Here is a 16,353-nt window from a genome sequence, read left to right as displayed (position 1 = left end):
GGGTTGCTAGAATAAGTGATAAGTATTAAAACTACTCTTATCTCTACATTTATCTGGACTGTCTCTAAGAAATACCATTTACCTGTCACCTTACTGGGTATTAATACTTCTTTACGTAACTGAAATTTTAAAAAAAAGCGAATGGGAAAACACGAGTACGGTTTATGTAATCATTACCCCGGTCACTGACCTGCATGCGGTTCATGGCTTCCCGAATCTGATCAAGATGATGTGCAGAGCTGAGGGCCTCTAGACGAATGTCCGTTAATTTTAGCTCTTTCTCCCTCAGCTCACTTTTTAGCTGCAGAATAATTTCAGCCTCTGCTTCTGTGCACTCACAGATCCTAAAAAGGAGAAGGAAAATAGGCAAGGGATGAAAGGAAGTTTCTCTCCTTGAAACAGTGTAATTACTATATATCAAGGTACAGAAAATGGTTGCTGCTGGTAAAACCTAGGAATAGGAAAGAAAATCTTATCAAAGTAACATGAAGGTGTTCAAATTGCAAAGTAAAATTAAAAGAGCATAAAGAATAAAAATTTCCACATAAATTTATTGTTTTTCCTGTATATCCAATTTAATTGGATACTTCTGGGTGTAGGAAAAAGTGTAAACATAGAGTATATTTACAAAACATAGATTTTTTTTTTCATTTCTTAGCCTTTCAAGTATGAAGAGGCTCTATCTTCCAATGGTTGTGATCAAAACCAAACTATATTATTTTAAATTATTTTTTGTCACATATGTACAACAGGTTCTGTCCTGTGTCACACAAAAATATAGTTTCTGGCTTTACAGTGCATAAGACAAGCATGCATATATTGTCATATTTACCTTTAGTTACCCACATGGTGATAATATATGGTATCTGAAATACCACAGATATTTTCCTATATAACAAAGTAAATATAATACTGTAAGATAACTGTGTGTGATTGCTTATATTTAAAATGGAGAGCATTTTATGGTGCACACAGGGAAACGGAAGCATTTAATTTGATTTTGCCAAGGGAAGGCCATCAACCTGACTTCTACATTACAATGGGTCACTTTTCTAATTTTTTCTATTATACAGAACACCATATCCCAAACACCACTATTTTAATTAATCCATTCCATAATAAAAACTGGCAGAAGGTGGAAAAATAAGTTTCTGGCACATTGCAGTACCAGCTAATATTTTCACTTAACTTGCTGTACATTATTTAGCTTTTTATTACAACTACTAAATAATTATTTTAGAACTCTTTAAAGATTAAAAAGCTATCTAAGAATAAATATTATTATGACTATAACTACTAGTATGCAAACATGGAATAAAGTTTAGCTTTTAATTGCCAGAATGCTTGCAAATGCATTTTGGAAAGAAAATGCAACAGTCTTTAGCCTAGTACTTGGATATACAATTCCATGCCCCACAGTCCATTTTACCGGGATCTATGCCTGTAGATCACGTGCCCGTTTTGCCTTTTCTTTGGTGCCCAGATTAGGGATGACCTGCATATACACGCATTAGACAGACAGATGCAAGTGGAAGAAAGTAAAGCAATGGTTTAGAAAATGAGACTAAGGTCAGGGAAAATAAAAAGAAACCAATGCAAAAAAGAATAAGATGAAGTTCATTGCATATAAAAAATAAATGACAAACTAAAGAAAGCAAAATGGCTGGTATGTTCAAATAAGCCTACTTATGTTTACAATGTGTACAAAATATTCTGCATATGAGAAAAAATAGGTAAAGACTCATATCATTATTTACTATATTCCCAATAATAAGACAGTCTGATCTTGATGAACTACCACTGAAGAGGACCAAGTATCAAATGAAGAGCTAGGGAAAGGGACAAAAGAAAAAAGTTATCTATATGCCAAGTGGATAGGTATGATACAAATCCATATATATATGAGAGTGTGTGCATCTTACCTATTCACTTGGTGCTCTGTCAAGACATTATTAACTAGATAATTTCTCACAGGCACCCTAGTAGCAGTGTGTTTTGAAGAGAAACCTAAAGAAAAGTAGTATCCTTACAAACTGGTACAGAGAGGACCAGGAAATGCTAGAAGTGGCAGATGAGAAGGGTGGAGGTGCAGTGTTGCCAAATCATTCAATGTTATCGTGCTTCTGACAGTTTTCAATGTTTCTTAAAGGTCTACTTTATGGTTATGTAATTGCATCAAAATCTGAACTGCATGTAAAATGAGTAGTAGGTTTCTAATTCTTATAGTCATGGAGAAAAGTTTGATATGACTTCAGTACCTCAAAGGCTCAGATGCCAGAAGTCGAATACAAATAACCTAACTTTTATTTATTTATTTATATAATATTAAAACTGATAGTATGAGCTGTTGGGGCCTGATTCATGATCTTTGCATATGGGAATTGGCAATACTGGTGCTGTCCACAGTGGTGAAGGAGAGAGAAAGGAAGATTAAAGTTGATGTTACAGAAAACAGAGGCAGTGGAGGGATCCCAAGGGAGAGATATGGTGTGGACGGCATGGCAGGCAAGGAAGACGCAGGCAGAGTTGAGGTGTTCAAGTTCCAATGAGCAATTAAAAATGGCTCTGTGTTAATGGCCACAAAGCTCATGTTAAATGCATTAGAAGCCTCTTTGCAACTATAGAGTTCCCTGAGCACCTACAGCAGAGCTGTGTATAAGCAGAAGCGATTCAAGTGGGGGTCTGTGGGATCAATGACACTTAAATCCTATCTAACTTCCACTGCAATTCAGTATCACTGGGAAGCACCTAAACTTCATCTAAGATTCCAGAAAGGGAGATAAAAATGGCATTAAACTCAGATTGACAGTAGTGAATTCAGCTCAAAATATTAGTAGCAAAGACCACTTTCTGCCCAATAGGTTAAAAGTTAGAGCAATCCCCCAAGTGGGAAATATAGGTTCTAGGCCCCTGACATCCCAAGAGAGTTTGAACCCACCCCTCCCATTACTTAGGGAACTCTTCTACATACCAGGTTATAGCATAGCCTAAATAGAAACATTTTCAACTCTGTCTATTGAGCCTAGGCCACTGAACTGTCAAGACCACAGAAATCATAGGGCCAGAAGCAAGAGGAACCCTGCCTCTGCAGCTCTGTGATTAGAGCATTTCCCTGGAAGGGGGCAGCCCTAATTTCAGGTCACCATTTCTAGAATTGTTTATGGATTTTACATTAGACAGTGCTAGAAGCAGGAATCAAAACCAGGTGTGGGGAGTGGGGGAGCCATGGCTGATAGGGCTAAAGACAATGAGAAAGAGTTTTTTAAGCATACAAGGAACAAACAAAATCTTGGCAATAGTACAGGGGCTATTTCAAGGTGGAGACGGTAACATTATTAAAACATAATACAGAAAAGGCAGAAATGTCAATAAACATTCTGTTCTATATTCAGAAAGAAGCAGGATGTACCCTATATGTCACCCCATAAAGATTAGGATGTATTTTCTGGTCTTTAGTATCAAAGGAGTATATTAAGCTTTCTCCATGTTAAACACTGAAAATCAACAGGCCTGGATAACATAAAAAAAATGCTGAAAATGATGGGCACTAATTTTTAAATAAAACCTGAAGTTCCAGGAAAATGCCAGAAGGCTGAAAGAATGCTGATGTTGCAATTATATTCAAAAGAGGGCATATGGTATGAAACAGGTAATGACAGGCCAGTTAACTCAATATAATGTAAAGATTAATGTGAGATTAAAGTACAATTAAATTAAGAAAGAACTAAAGGACAGGATTACAATGCTAGTCAACAAGGGAAAAGGTTCTTCTGCTGTATTTGGTGCTAGTGAGGCCTCACCTGGAGTACTGTGTCCAATTTTGGACCCCACACTTCAAGAAGGATGTGGACAGCTTAGAAAGAGCCAATGGTGAGAGATAAAAATGATTAGAAGCCCAGGAAATATGACTTATGAAGAAATGTTGACAGAGCTATGATTGCTCAGTATGGAGAAGATGGAGGTGGATTTAATAACAGTTTTCAGACACCTGACAGGCAATTATAAGGAGGAAGGAGATACACTTTTTTCTGTAGGGGGCAGGACTAGGAACAATGGCTTCAAATTGCAACAAAGGAAATTTAGGGTAAATTAGGAAGAATTTTATGACTATGAGGGTGGTGAGGCATTGCAACAGGCTACCAAGAGAAGTTGTGGAATCTCCATCCCTGGAAATTTTCAAGAACAGGCAAGACAGAGACTTTGCCAGGCTGCTTTAGTCAGGGAAGATCCTGCCTTAACCATGGGGCTGGATTACATGATCTCATGATGTCTCTTCCAGCCCTACTTTCCTATGATCCTATGTTTTTATGGAAAATGGATTTTATCAAACAAACCTGAAATCATTATTTGCACAGGCTACAAATTTACTGGTAAAGAAAAAAATGTAGATATAATACACTTAGACTTTTCTAAAGTGTTTGATGTATTACAGCTTTACATTTTGGTTAAAAATTAGCATTTTACAATATTAATAAAATTTATCTTAAGTGGCATCAGAACTGGTTAGTTGATGGATCTTAAAATGCAGTCACTGAATACTTGTATTTCTCCCAGGGTTTTACAAGGACTGGTATTGGGTGCAATACTATTCAGTATTTTCATCCATGTTTTCCGAGTATATCTAAAATAATCCATTTGCAGATGGCATAATGGCAAATGATGATGAAGATATGGCAATCCTATACAGCAAGAGTTTCAAACGTATGCCTCGTGAGCCAGATCCAGTTCACAGAGGTGGGTAGAAACTCAATAAGTTTAATTTATCAGAAGGAAAATTGAGAGGTGACACGATTACAGTGTGTAGGTACCAGGGGAGGGGGGAAAAGAGTACTAAAGGGTTTTTTAATCTAGTAAAGATAGGTATAACAAGAAAAAGCAGCTGAAAGATGGAGCCAAACAAATTCAATTTGGAAACAAGATACACATTTGTAACAGTGTAGGTGATTGGAACAAGCTACCAATGGAAGTAAAGGATTATCCATTCCCTGATGACGTTTTCAAATTGAATCTAGATGCCCATCTGGAAAATATGCTTTTGCTAAACACAAGTTAGTGGACAATACATTTCATGAGTTGAGGTGTGACAGAAAGACAAGAGATGAGATGTAGTTAACAAAAATCTAGAAATTAAGAATGATTTGCTGAACTGAATTATTGAATACACTTGCTTTCCTGTGTAGAGCAGGCCATTAGAAAAGGGAAAGTGACAGAGAAACTGGTGAGAAGGGGGGCCACTAGGGGGATGGGAATGGAGGTGACTGAGGGAAAAGAAGTAAAAAGCGCCAGTATTAGTGTCAGTCTGTGTTAGGGTGAGATTACACATTACAGTTAGACCATGTTAAAAGCACATTAGAGAGGGTATTAAGCCTTAACGTGCAACTGATCACCAGCACGTTAACCTTAACACAGACTAGCATCCCTTACAATTAGCACCTGCTCTAACTCTAACATGAATTTCACCCCTGGTATCAGAGACAATGAAGTTGGAGAACAGATGAGGGGCAGCCAGGAAACAGAGAGAGTGAAAGACGAAAAGCTCATATATGTTGGTGATTACTTCCAAGATGCTATAGACATAGCTTAAGGAGACAGTAGTGATATTTGATAAGAGCACCTTGCACCAAAGAGAGAGACTTACGCAGATGCTGACTGTGATGGTTTCATTGCTGCTGCCCCACATTCCCCTGAGCTGTGGGGCAGCTTGGGTGAGGATGGAAGAGAGGAATCTGTGAGTTCTTCTATGTCAGAATGTGAGGAAGGAGGCTTGGTGGACTTTTTCTTCCCAAAGGCCTGTTTGAATGAGCTTCTTAGCTGGAAAAGAATAGAAATAGAGAGCAATTATCTTCCTTTTCTCAGTCTGCTTGTTCAGCTTATGCCTTCAAGAGTTAGTTTGCAGATGCCATCCTAGCCACTGCCTGAGGTCAGTATATAGAAGCAGGGTATTAACATATGCAACACGGTATCTTTAAAAACATGATACAGTGTTCCTTAAGTAATTCAGCGCAGCGCATACTGAATACTATGGAAAAATTGCAGGATCAAGTGGTATGCCAATGGAGGTGCTCATTTAAAACCATAAAGGCCCTGTGGAATCCCATTCTTATGGCATTCCCTTCAAGGTAGCTGGTTTTAAATAACCACTTTGTGTCTAGATACAGATATGGGTAATATTAACTACAAAAAATACAAGACAACATCCAATTAATAGTGTTTGTAAATTTATTTTTGTATTACGAGTTTGAATGGCAGAACTATTCAAACATATAATTCACTACAGTTTGGATCCAAAGCAAAAGAATTTAAGCTGTGATATGAGGCTTGTCCTTTACTGTACTGTTGAGAAGAATGTTAGCTTGCAAGTCATGTATTTTTACTGCAATTTTGTTGAGAGTAGTAAGTTCTTCATATGAACAAGCATTGCCGTTTTCCTCTAGAAGCTCTTATCCATTATTGAAAAGGGACAGATAGCCAAAGAGCCATTTTTTTCGAGAGCCAACATGACAGCAGTTGTGTTTGCTATGAATTTTCAAAATGTAATTAGCCCATTTGTTGTTAACTTAGTCTACACACAGAAGTTGCTGATAGAAAAAAATGTGCTTTTCCCCAGAAACTTACTCTGGGTAAACTTATATAAAACTTGATGACAACTCAATTCCTTTACAAAGCCCCAGGGCACTTAAGCTCTTTCCTTCCAGGGTATAAGTGGGGAGTGGGGAGTGTGACCACCAAACAAGGTATTGTTATTTCAGTTCTTTCCAACTCATGATTTCTACCAAGAAAGAAATGGATTTTGGCTACACTCCCCCCTTTCTATATTTTGAATTTTGAGATTAAAATGAATAGAGACAAACTGAGAAGACATACAGGATAATCTGGTTTTAGAAAGTACAAAAGCCTACTGCCAAAATGAATAGCAATCATGCCAAGATAGGGTTCTTTATAGATGCATGCCAAATTTTCCATGGTTTATATTCACCTCACTTCCTCTAGAGTTCACCTTGCAGAAACATGAAAGAGTACGGAATTACAAATCAAGGGAATGAAGGCTGATCAGTATTTTTAAATATTACCTGCATAAACATTTTTTAAAACAACAAAAACATATCCTCTTTTTATCGACACAAAATATTATATTAAAACTTGAACACCGTATGATCTTTGCAATATTCTGCTTGATAAACAAAGTTTAAGCATTTGATCTATTTTACAGTAGGAACTACACATAAATTCCTACTCCCTTCATGGTTATGTAATATTTATGAGTCAATCCATCTCACTAAAGAAAACTCAAATAGGGCTTTATCAAGGCCCAGCTATTTGGTTGTTCCCCCAAACAATTAATTTTAGTTTGTGTTTTTTTAAATGATCTTGATTGATGTAAGTAAGCCTCATTAGTAATCAACAATTTTTTGGTTTGCCAGTAATATTACAATGAGACTAAAAGAGAATTGTTCCATATCTGTCTGGCCCCAAAAGAATATTGTAGATGAAATGGGCCATTATGCTATTCAGGCACTAGGAAAATGTATAATAGCTAGGGGATAGGTTTAAATCTGCTGAGAACTTACCCAGTTTTTCTTTTTCTTTTTCTTGGAGTCAGCATCATTACCACTGCCAATGCTTGAATGGCTTGTAGCACTGTTGATGCTGGAAACACTTTCTGAGGAATGCTGTCGTCTTATACGCAAATCTAAGAAAAGAAAATACGGTGTAAGCTATCTCTCCATATGGACTTCATTCCAAATCATAACTACACCTACATCTATGCAGTACCTTCCAGCCCCAGAGGAGTACAAATACACATAGCATATGCAAAAAAACATTGATCTTTTTTCTGGCCTGAATTCAAGATATTTAAGCATGTGAATAGTCTGGGGAAGTCAATGGGCTAATGGCTTGCATACAGTCTGGCACATGCTTAAGCACTGTTTGATACTATTGAACAGGGGCTTGCAACTGAGGCACAAATCCTGCACATTAATAAATATATACATCCCTTTATATCCAAGTGAGTCATTGTCCAGGATCAGGGTCAAATTATGTTACAGTTCAGTTAGTTGAATTAATGTCATAATAAAGACTTTGTAAAGTTTGCACTGGTAATGATGGTTCCTCTTCCCTCTTCCATTCCATAAGAGGTTTGTGTACTATTTGATGCTTTGTGGAACTAACTGTTGAAGTCAGATGCAATTCACTGACATGTATTCCTGGATACAGGCAGTAAGTAGTTTATTAATAAAAAAAAATAGAATGTAAAATGTGTTGGGAATGGTAAGTCAAGCTTTTTGGTTCATTTTTTTTAAGCATCTAATAGCTCCAGTGTATGCCAATCACCAGAAAATATGTTCTTTGCATATACCCCAAAATATCAAGACAAGCCGTTTAAAGGTATGATACAGTTATATTACTTTCTTGATTTAAGTTACAATGTACTGAAGAGATTTACAAAAATAATGTTAGGAGAAGTTACTTTTCTGAAATGATAATTTAAAAAAATAATCACTAACTTTACAAAAATTCACCTTTCTTATCATTCTTCTCAACAGGAATGGTACTTCACTTTTGCATTACCTGATTTGTCATGTGAACTTTGTCTAAATGGACAAGCAAAATGGAAAAGCAAACTCAACTTCTGAGATTTAAAATGCCTGCTTAACTAGGTTGAGCTTCAGCACACTATCAGAACTGCTGTTTGGTCTGGTGCTTACATTTTAAGTGCACCAATTTTCTTATGCTTTTCTTATTTCTTCTTTTTGAACATATTTTGCCCCTTTTCTCTGAACATTTGACTACTGCTTTGACATGCTTCTTTCAGAGCAGTGTTTCTCGACCCATGGGTTGCTACCCAAAAGTGGGTCGCAAGAATATTTCAAAAGTTTGCGAGCAAGTGCCAGGAAAATACGCAAAAGTGTTGTTTTCGTCTTGCAGGCTGGCAGCGTTCCTGCCTGCAAGGGGATGCTTGAGGCATGACCTGCATGCAGTCAGGGAGGGCTGTGGGAGCAGCCCAACAGCTGGATGAAGGTAAGTATATGGGGAGCAGCGGTTGGCAGGCGAGGTCAGGTCTTGGAGGCCAGGCTTGGAGGAGTGGTGTGTGTGTGTGTGTGTGTGTGTGTGTGTGTGTGTGTGTGTGTGTGTGCGCGTGCATGGAGTGGATGGGCGTATGGCAGGGCAGGTGCCTGCCAGCACTGGGGGAAGGTGGCTGGGTGGCTAGGCGCCAAGGTTGCAGCAGGGCATGGGGGGAGGGGAGGGGGCCAGGACACTGTGGGTCAAGTACTGGCAGGGCCAATGGGGTGTGGGTTGGGACAAGCCAATCTTTGCAAATGGGTCTTGGTACAAAAACGGTTGAGAACCACTGTTCTAGAGAGTTGTATAGAAAGGGTTAATCTTGAGGGGACTGACTCCTGACTATACAATTCTGAGAAATAAGGACTCCGGGAATACTGTGGTACACAGACAATGCATGCAAATTCCCCAGCTGTGGAAATACCACAAATATGAATAATGCTCACTATACAATTCTCTCATCTTTGCCGCAGACATTTTTTCAAAGAAATACCAGCAGACTAGTGGCTTTGCTCTTCTCTGGGGAACAAATTAGCACTCATTTTGACAATGACAAAACCATACCTTTGTGGGTATGATCAGGGCCATTCAAAGCTCCTTGAATAGCAGCCTGAGCAGCAGAATTCTGGGCTTTCAGCATTTCAATAGTTTCCCTTAGTTCTATGAGCTCAGATTCCTGTGGGAACAGCAAAGAGGATTTCAGAATACATAACTACGGAAAATGCTTGTCTAACCCAAAAAAGGAGAAGACAATAGTGATTAAATTGAATTTACTGAATTAAATGGAGACAAAGTGGAGTTACATAGGTGATACTGAGCATGCCTACATGTGCATTAATGTGCTTTTGCTACTGCGCATTAAGTTTAGTACCTCTAATATGAGTACTACATAAATGTAGATTAGGCTGCCCTAGTGCACAGTAGCAAAAGTGCACACCTTTTTAGCGACACTTAATGCATAGTAGCCTATTTCTACTACATATTACCGTATTAGCAGTTTTTGATGTGACACTTTACTGTGTAGTAGAACAGACTACTGCACATTAAAGCACGTATGTAGATGCACCCACTGAGTGCAACATTAAATTCCAAGTAGATTACAGGATTACAGAGTTCAGTGGTTCTCAACGTTTTTAGACTCAAGGCACACCTCAGAAAATCCAAGCACTTAGCCTACATGTGTGTTTTGACTATAAATAATACAGCAATTTTCCATTGCAAAGACTTTAGAAAGACCACAACAGGTCAGAATGTTTTTGACACTGTGGATTCCTATTTAAAATCTCTCGCTTTATCCTGTGAATCATGTTTACATGTTTGTACACCTAACAGTGCTAATATTGTGTGCTGCCCCACAGCAAACTTAAAAATATCGCTTGCCACTCCAAGTGCAGGTACACCGTGGTTAAGAATAACTTGTATAGATTTTCTCCAGGAATATATCCAGGGAACTTATTCTAATTTGTATTTATTCATTTTAAAGGTTAAGGATGTTTATGAGTAAGGAACTCTATAAAAAGCTTTCTTTATATATATATATGTGTGTGTGTGTGTGTATGTATGTATGTATTTTCATACATACACATGCACACGCACGTGCACACACACACACACACATATATATACACACACACATATGTGCATATGTGTATGTGTGCAGAAAACCAAAAAAAGAAATCAAGTATTTTTCTGTATCCTCTAGCTTCATATGTGATTATTTAATGGATGAATCCCACCCTGAACTGGCATATCACTTTAGAAAAATCCAAATGGCAAATACACCATTCAGACTCAGCTACAATAACCGTGCAATTTACAGAGTCACATGGTTGCTCTTCCATGCAATAAGCTCTACATTGGAATGCACAGTCAATTTTAATTAAAACTAGTTTTATTATTGCTGCATTAAGAGCCAGTCCTTCCAGCTTTCATTTTATATAATGAGGATTAAAGCTGCTAAAGGAATTTAACCTCAGCTGTAGGGGAAAGAGGAGAAGGCAGAAAACATGCTCTCAAATCTCTAGGAAAACAGGCTTATTTATGAGCTGATTGGTTTTAGTATAACTATTTTAATCTCTTTTGGAGACCTCTCAGGACTTCTCACTGGACTTTACAAAGGACTTAGAAGTTTTGGTTTAATCAAAAACTGCTGCTGAAAATAATTTTGTTTAATATGAAGAAATCAAAATACTTTCCACCCTTTTCTGCTATCTTAATCCACAACAAGCTGCCTGTATCTCATTTGATCTCAGTGGGTCAGACTGTAACCTGCTCAATGTCATTCATTCACAACCTGGCCCAATGATCACTATACTATTCCACATAACTAAGGATGGTCAAATTTGATCATAGGGACACAATCTGGCACCTGTTTCTAGTCCAGAAAAGTATTTAAGCATGTTCTTGCCCTTAAATATGTTGGTGCCCTACTGTAGTCAGTGGGAATACTCATTTACTTTAAAGTTAAGCACATGATTTTCTGAAAGGGGCCTGTTTGCTTAGAACCTTACAGGACTGAACCCAAAGGCTAGGGACAGACATTCACAAAGCCTGAGCCTGAATTGATTCAATTTTTGCAGGTTAGTCTAACCTGCCGAGGTTGAATCAGTTTGCAACTGCAAAGACATTCCCTCTGGACTGAGGAAATGCCAGCACATGCCTGCAGTGGCTCAGGTTAGAAGCCAGGGGGTGCTAGAGCAGCCCTCCCCCTTCTCATCCATGGTGCTAAATTTAGGCAGGGGTGGAGGGTGGCCTGGCCCCAGCACGATGCTCCGACTAGGGAGGGGTGTAACCCCCACCCTGTCTGCATCATCCCAGGCTTTTCCCCGCTTGATGCTCAAGGGGTGGGAGTGTTGCCAGCCCCCAGCCCTTGGGCTAGCACTCTAAGGCAAAGTGGGGGGTGGGGGGTGCATGCATCTGTTGATGATACTGAAGTTTTCAATCTTCCTCTCCCTGCTTCTTCATACTTCTTCTCCTGAAAACCTGACAAGTGAGGGAGTCAGCAGGGCAAAATCCTCTCTCATTAGTTCAAACTCTTCTTAAACAGCTTTTTCCAAGAAAGGAATGGAGGGACATTACCAGCTGACCTGTTGATTAGTTCCAAAAAGACCTAAGTGGACAGCATTCTGTCTGCCTGTCGCAATGAAATTGGAGACACACACACACACAGACCCCTCCTCTCGGCATTAGCTATTATACCACTTGCTTAGGGTCCATGGGGATGGGGTCCATGCTGTGGGAGATGAGAGGGAGGGAGGAGGGGATCCTTTCTTCAGCAGTGAGCAGTGAGATGAGGCAGGGGGGTGGGGGGCAAGGGGAAGCAGGGCAGATCCTGCTGTGCCTGCAGTTTCTGCCCAAGCTCTGGCTAGGGAGCAGAGGGGTGGGGCCAGCCCTGTCCTCTGGAGCAGAAAGCACAGCCCGCCCACAGCTGCAAAGTATCTGGGATGCTGGGGGACTCTGGTTTAACTTAAACCAGGAAGGGGTCTGAGACAGACATTACATAAACCAGTTTCACCCAAATCAGTTAAGTCTGATACTACATTCAGTTCAACCAGGTTTATCTCAAACTGGTGTCAGCCATTTTCAAACTAGTTTGTTTATGTGCACTGAACTTATGTTCTGTTACAGGTTTAAACTGGTTTCTGATCACTTAAACTGGTTTGTGTATAGCGTCTGTTCCTAGCCAAAACAAAGCAGCCCCTCAGACCTAATATCATCCTTCTGATTATGTAGCTATTACTTTTGGACCTTTTTTCCTAGTCTAAATAATAAGGCCAAAAAAAGGCTGTTTGTTAGTCAAGTTATATTCTGTGTAAAAGCTCTTTCTTTTCCCTAATTTTATTATGCTGACTACATTGTCCTATTGAAATTAAATACTCCAAAAGGTTATGATGAGCCTTTGTTGAAGGGTCTTTCAGGATGGATTAAACCAAGAGTCACAAATGTTTTAATTAAAATCTGGAAATGAAAGATTTTATCTTCAAACTGTCCTGCAATATTGTGAAAGTAAACCTGATGCTACATAGTTTAATTCCTATAGGGCTTTATGAAGGTTTGATCACAACTACCATGAAAGAAAGATGCGTCTCTTTCATTGTCACAGCTCCCCTTTCTTCTTTTCACGTTTTTTTCTTTTTTAAACATGAGCTTTAATATAATCTATTGACCATTTTCCACACTCAAGCATTTTGCTTTTGTAAACATACCTTTTGTTCAGCTGTCATTGTTAAACTTTGTAGTCGGCCGGTCATATTTCCTAAGCTCTTTTCGAAAGCCGCTACTAGATGAGCCTGTGAAAGAAACAGAAGAAAACAGCTGACATGTCGCTGGGGTCTTAAATATACTTAGCAAAACCTTTGTAGAAGGCAAGGCATAATTTGTTTGTTTTGTCTAGCTGCATAGTATCTGGAATCTCTAGCATGTATCCTACTTCATCTTGTTCTTCTCTATCCCCTATTCCACAACACTTCCATGTTTTCTAGGCTCAACTTCATATTCTCCAATAGTTTAGTAATCAGCCTTCAAGCCACTTCATTCCTGGTTAGAGTTTGTTGTCATCCTGTGCAACAGAGTTTTTTCCCCAATTTTTTTTTTTTGCTTCTATTCTAGAAAAAGCAGCAGAATGATTCAAGTATTATCCTAACTTTATTAGGAAAGTTCTAAGCCCCCAGGCCTCCCAGTTACAAAACTGAAGAGGAACCCAAGGAACAAGACCATGGAATGTGTCCAGGTACATTTCTAATGACCTTTCATGATATTATGACCTTGCCTATTTCTTCACTACAGCAATAGTATTCTGAAAATGTCAGGCATCTGCAGAATCATAATATAATCTCAAACCTATTTGTATTTCTTATGGGTTAAGTCTGCCTATATACACTTGTTTGTTGGTTGCTTCTTTTTTCTATAAAACACATTGACTTATCTGAAGTTTAAGCTCTAAATTTGTCAATTATGTAGCAACAGAAATTCAATTGATTTAGCAATAGTTTAACATATAGTTTATAAGAAATTTGGAAAACAATTAAACAAATGGTACAGACAATCAAGATATAAAAAAAGGTTAATCCTAACAGTTATTTCAATTAGGAGTCATACAAGGAGAAGGAATTGCAGAGAAAGGGATCAATGAAGTGCAGGGCCGGTCCAAGGATAATTGGTGCCCTAGGCGAACTGTGTACCTCAGTGCCCCCACCACTTCCAATATAGACAAAAATTAGGATAAGGTTGCCAGTGGTATGTTCTTGTCATAAATCGGCTTGAGAGTTGAAAAGGTAGGAGTCGTGATTCTAGTGATTTTTCCTCTGAGATCTTTTCAGAGGTCTTTCTCCCCTTACTGAACCAAAGGTCTTAGACTAAGGTGGAGCCGTATGCGGCCAGGGCTGTTATTTAGAATGGTGCTCCTGTTATTTTGTTCTGCATATAATTTTGCCACTCCCCAAATTCTGGCACCCTAGGCAACTGCCTAGTTCACCTAAAGGGTAGACCAGCCCCAGTGAAATGATTAAATTTTTATGAGCACTAGAGCCAATTAAATATAGGAAGAGTGAGCCCATGACTCGCATTACCAGAAAACTTTATGGGACGATTTTCCTCTAATGATTCGTAACAAAGCAGTGAACTGTCACTTACATGGAATATTGTAGACAAAGTTGTGAAAAAAAAATTGAGAAAAAGTTGGCAAGTTGAGAGAATCTGTACAACAAAGACTAAATAAAGTTTCTTTTATAAGACTTGATTTTAGCAGTCATGAAAAGTACCTTTAGAAACAGACTCATTTTACACAATATAAAACTTAGGTATAGGAGAAAGTACTCTGAACCAAATACTTGGAGACAACTGAGAATACAGTACACACCACAGCTATAGCAAAATGAAGCAGTAATGACAAGAAAATATTCATTTCCTCTTTTTCATTTCAAAATTAAGTCAAAGCAAAGGCAGGCATTTTCTCAACTGCTTTTTGAGAGTAAAATTACCCCCTCCATGCATACAAACACATATGCTACCTCACTGATTTTGCCGGTGCAATTTTTAATATTTGCATGAGCACAGTTACTAGATATTGAATCTGGGTTTTCCTACTGGCTCTCAAAATTTCTGAGGGATATTCCAAATACAGAGAAATAAACAAATTTGAAGGCATTTCATTTAAAAAGATGAATGGTGAGGAAAAAGGTTAAAATGCAATCGATCCTGTGGCCTAGATGAGGATGCACTTGCAGGGAAAGGGAAAAAGCTCTACTACAGAGCTCTGTGTATTATTTTTCAACATAGAATTATAGGATTGGAAACAGACATTGTCTGTGGAGTGTGATTAGCTATGCTGTGATATGTCATGGCACAGCTGATCCATTCACTTTCATCTACAGATGTCACTGGATATCATGTCCCAACTTGCGGCATGTCTGCAAGAGGGGGAAAACCCTGAATTTACAGACGTGCCCCCATGTCAGGGAGTGAAGGAATCCCCTGAAGGGGTTTTCCACATGTACATCTCCAAGCACAGAGGGGAAAACTCCCATTGGGGGTCAGGCCTCTGCATCTGCAGCCTACTGCCAGAAATGCATGCCTTTGGGAATTTCCCTCCCCATGCCTGCAGAAGGATTTACTTGGCACACAGTTTGAGCAGCAGCTTGGGGCGTGAGCTGTAAATGTAGAGGAGGGTACCCCTCTGCACTTGCAGACACATGCCAGACAAATCCCTTGCAAAGGGATTCCTCCTGCACTCATATCACTGCTGCAGTTCAACACAAGACACATGTCTGCAAGCAGGGAGCCCCAAATTTCCCTATGTACTGGTCAAGCCCCAAATTTCCTCAGTTACCTAGGTATGTCTGCAGAGATCCCTGCAACACATCTGCAAAAGCAGGGAAAGCAAGGCAGATGCTCCCAAGGCTTGAGGGGCCCAAACCTGACCAGGAATTCCCAGGGTATGCAGGACCAGGCCCCTCAAGCCTGCAGAGCAGCAGGAGAGCATGGACAGCTCCAGGCCAGTCCACTCTCCTCCCGTAGGCACACAGGGCATTTATACATATACTTTTTGTTCCTGCAATGTGCCGGAGATTCACCGCTTTGGAGCAGACTCAATTAATTGAGTCTGCTCCACATGTGAGCTGACGCGCAATGCGCTGTGCTGCATATAGTTGTATAAACGGCAAAATGTACATCACCATGCAGAAAATAGGGCAGCGTGCTTTCAAACTAAAGCACCTTCTTGGTGTTTTAGTTCAAAAGTGCAGTGCTGCCATTTTCTCAGCACTGACACTCATTTTACCACTTATCAAACTA

The 16,353-nt window shown here is 39.2% G+C and overlaps 1 protein-coding gene across 1 annotated transcript in view; it reads right to left on the bottom strand.

The window, feature by feature from the left end:
* Positions 1 to 16,353, bottom strand: part of NAV3 (neuron navigator 3) — a 1,048,024-nt gene that overhangs the window by 36,405 nt on the left and 995,266 nt on the right. Inside the window, exons 24-29 of the mRNA XM_019514774.1 lie at positions 13,269 to 13,352; positions 9,628 to 9,739; positions 7,569 to 7,690; positions 6,977 to 6,997; positions 5,639 to 5,811; positions 191 to 344 (exon numbers count right to left, since the gene is read on the bottom strand). Coding sequence (XP_019370319.1) covers positions 191 to 344; positions 5,639 to 5,811; positions 6,977 to 6,997; positions 7,569 to 7,690; positions 9,628 to 9,739; positions 13,269 to 13,352 — 666 coding nt within the window. The remainder of the gene's footprint in view (positions 1 to 190; positions 345 to 5,638; positions 5,812 to 6,976; positions 6,998 to 7,568; positions 7,691 to 9,627; positions 9,740 to 13,268; positions 13,353 to 16,353) is intronic.

The sequence above is a fragment of the Gavialis gangeticus genome, unplaced genomic scaffold, assembly GCF_001723915.1.
Source record: "Gavialis gangeticus isolate Ggan-Ray unplaced genomic scaffold, GavGan_comp1, whole genome shotgun sequence".
Classification (NCBI taxonomy): domain Eukaryota; kingdom Metazoa; phylum Chordata; order Crocodylia; family Gavialidae; genus Gavialis; species Gavialis gangeticus.
This window is presented reverse-complemented; position numbering and strand designations above follow the sequence as displayed.